At 60.2% G+C, this 3,478-nt stretch overlaps 1 protein-coding gene across 3 annotated transcripts in view; it reads right to left on the bottom strand.

Annotated features, from left to right (window-relative positions):
- Positions 1-3,478, bottom strand: part of PRR35 (proline rich 35) — a 24,495-nt gene that overhangs the window by 16,272 nt on the left and 4,745 nt on the right. The window contains exon 1 of one of the 3 annotated variants that reach the window (XM_017745742.1): positions 1,348-1,544. The exons of the other annotated variants lie outside the window; for them this stretch is intronic. Within the exon in view, the coding sequence (XP_017601231.1) occupies positions 1,348-1,530 (183 nt within the window). The 5' untranslated portion in view covers positions 1,531-1,544. Of the gene's footprint in view, positions 1-1,347; positions 1,545-3,478 lie in introns of those variants that run through there. 3 annotated transcript variants of the gene reach the window in all.

Here is a 3,478-nt window from a genome sequence, read left to right as displayed (position 1 = left end):
GCCGGGAGCAGCTGCTGTGACACTCCCCGAGATGCCTGCGCAGGAAGGGGGTTTTTCTGCATCCCCCCTCTCAGCCGGGGTCCCCCCACTGCATCTGGGTGGGGCAGCGCTCTGAAATGCATTGGGATCTCCAGGAAAGGGTGAGAAGACCTAAGGGAATGAGGGGTGACACATCCACATCCTCCTGTCCCAGGTTTTCACAGAGGGGAACTCAAATCCTCGCCATGGATTAGGAGTGAGAGCAGGGCAGCAGCATCCCGTGGATGCCAAAAACTTCTCCCCGTGCCAGTCCCAGGATTTGCCACCACCCTGATGCACAGCTGGGCCTCACTGATTTCCTTACCTTTTTTTAAGAAGCCTCTGACTGCTGTGAGTTGTTCCTTGTTATGTGACCTTATGATTTGTCAAAATTCCTACCAACACGCATTCCCTGGCGTGAGGAAGTATATTCCTAGCTGACACCATTAAGCATCTCAGTAACTCACCTCCTCTGGCAATTCAACAGCTCAGTTTAGTTTTCACTTCCTTTAAGAAGGATTTAGAGGGAAAATAAAAATATGGATAACAAGGATAATACTGCCTTACTGTTAAATTTCCCCCCCTTCCCCTGGTTTTTATTTTTCCACAACTGCAAGTACTCATCACATCTCCAAACCTGCAGAAAACCATTGATCTTTTTGATTATTACACAAATGTGGAGAAGTAAATACGTTAAAATTAACCTGCCCTCTGTGTCCTCCCAGGCTGGTTCCCTTTTTCCGATGTATCCTTTCATTTTTCAATAGGGAAACAGTGAAACCTCTGCAACCACCACACGGTCACGGGGAAAGCATCCAAAATCCTCCACAAACTTTCTATTGTCAGGGACTCGCGTGAGCAGACCCCCGGTGAAGGCAGTCGGACGTGTCATTAGGAGAGCAACCCAAGCAGAAAAGCCCCATATGACCTCCCCGGTGCCGAGCGCCTTTAATAATCAGGAGTTACACGGCTTGCAAAGAGACCGGAGAGCGGGATCGGACAGCATCCCTTGGGAACAGTGGCCTCGCTGCCCCCAGCGGGTTTGCACATCCCCGCTCCGGGTACCGGCTGCTGCTCCCGGCAGAGCCCGTGCCCGTGGCGTGGCGCAGGGCTTCCCTTGGCACCGCCAGATGCCCGGGAATTTATTTGGGAGAGTGCAAAACTGGCAGGAGCAGGCAGCTTTTAACAGGGGGATGTTTTCCGCTCCAGGTCCCAGGTGGGTTTTGTTCCCTGCCCAGACCCGCAGTGAGCCCCTCTGCTGCCTCCAGCACCTTCCACCCTCCGCGCGCCCCATCCATCCCCAAAACAGATTGAAATGTCAGGACTTACAGCTCGGGCCCCGTCCCGGCTGGGTGCCTGCTCAGGGCCGGGAGGCTGCGGGGAGGCTGTGGGAGCGGGGCGAGGGCTGTCCCCCCCGTCTGGGACCCAGCGTCCCCAAACCCCGCCGAGGCGGGGGGCAGGTGATGTCCGAAGCCACTCCTGAGCATTTACAGGGTTGTTTGCAGGAAACATCAAACTCGAGAACAGAAGCGCCAACCCAGGAGTCATCGCCCCCCCCTCGCCGTCCCTCCCCACCCTCTTGCTTGGTCTCATTTGTACCGATTTGCCCCGCAGGCTTCGCGCTGATTTGCCATGTCCCTGGCAGGGCTTCGACCGGGGAGGGGGAGCGGGAGCCAGACGGGGAGCGGATCGGGGGGAGCAGCCATGGGGAGGGTGGTGGGGACCAACAGGAGCCTGGCTTGCCAAAAGCAGTTCAGACCTAGAAAAAGCTTTAATGTGCACAGACGGAGCAGGCTGGGAGCAAAACCAGCTGGGCTGGAAGAGAACGTGCTCGGCAAGAGGCTGGTTTGGGGCTGGGTGCGTGCGTGGCTCCGGGCTGGCTCCTTGCTCCAGCCCTCTGCCCCCGGAGGGAAGGCAGAGAAGGGAGGGGAAGGTTATATGTGAAAATTCCCCTTCCAACATCAACTTTTCCTATCGACGAGTGATGGGCAGGATGCCAGCCTGGTTTTCTCCGGCATTAATGATTTACCTGCTCCAGCCACCACCCTTGCCCTGACAGCTCCTGCACCACATCTCCAGCACAAGATCCCCCTCTATGCCACGGGATGGGTCCCCTCGAGCTGGGACAGCCCCACCGTCATGCCCACCCTGCGCCCACCCTGGAGCCGATACCATCGCTGCCAGGTCGTGCCCACCTTGGAGCTCGTGCCCTGTGTGGGCTGAGCACCATCACCCGTGGAGAGAGACAGAAGCCTCACGTGGGGATGATTCGGAGCTTGGGTGCTTCCCCTCTCCCCTTGCAGGTCCTTCTCTCCTAGAAGTGAGTCCCAGACCATCCAGCTGGGGCGTCTGGCACCCACCAGGGTTTTGCCCTGGCTGGAAGGACTGTGGAAAGCTGTATCCTGAAAATCTCCTCACAAGATGTTGGATCCAGTCCAGACATCTGCATCGGGCTGTCCCTGCATGGCATCGTTTAATGCAATTCCTTAAAACCGGACCCTTCCAAAACCTCCTGATGCTGTGGGCCAGCTCATCTCTTTGGAGCCAAGAGAGGAGACCCTGTGTCCCCCCTCACACTTGACCCACCAGCTCCCTGTCACCCGTCCATGTCCTCGGTTTATTATCTTACAGGGCTCTGGCGTCAGTGCTGAAGCGCTGGGTCCAGCACTGGGCACAGCATTGTGGGCACCCCCTCGGCTCCGCACCCCCTGTGCCATGAGGGGGCCCTGGCTCTGCTCTCGTCCCCGAAGCGTGGCAGGGACACAGCCCTTCCCAGGCACTCCGCAGGCAGCCGGCCCCAATCTGCCGTGGCACAGGGCCACCTGTGCTGGCTGCCCACGCCATCTGCGAGGGGGGGGGCCGGGGGGAGCCGGCTGCCATCCCCCCGCCCGGGTCAGTGAGCAGGGGGACAACTGGGGTGGGGGCAGCACGGCTGCCTCGCTCCGGCCGGGTGGATGCCAATGCGTCCTGGAGGGGGGAAGAGGAGGGGATGGGGGCAGCCCCCCGTAGGTTCCTCCCGGGGTCTGCTGCCGTGGGGCTTGCGGGGACATTCCTGAGCCCTTTAGTGGGGACAGTGTGCACCCCGGCCGCCCCGGCTGGCTGCAGCATCCCAGTCCCTGCTGCCTCTGCGCGTGCCCTGGGGCATAGACGCAGAGGTGGATCCCGGGCGGGTCCTTGGGGGTGTCTCGAAGCCGGACCCCCTTGCACTGAGCACATGGCTGAGCATGGGGACATCCCATCCCCTCCTGGGTGTCCCAAGGGGAGCAGCCAAAGGACCTCCGGGAGCCTGTTAGCAGAGAGATGTCCCTGCCCTCCTGCTCGCGCTGGTGGCAGCCACCATCCTGACTTCCTTCCCTGCTCAGCTCCAGGAGCATCCTGAGAGGTCCCGCCCGCGGCCGGAGCCCCCCGCGTGTCTGGAGCCCTACACCCGCTGGAGCCAGGCACCGGCAGGCTCATCCCC

This window comes from Corvus brachyrhynchos, unplaced genomic scaffold, assembly GCF_000691975.1.
Source record: "Corvus brachyrhynchos isolate BGI_N302 unplaced genomic scaffold, ASM69197v1 scaffold369, whole genome shotgun sequence".
NCBI classification, from domain to species: domain Eukaryota; kingdom Metazoa; phylum Chordata; class Aves; order Passeriformes; family Corvidae; genus Corvus; species Corvus brachyrhynchos.
Note: the sequence above shows the minus strand (reverse complement) of the source record. Positions and strands in the feature narration are given on the sequence as shown.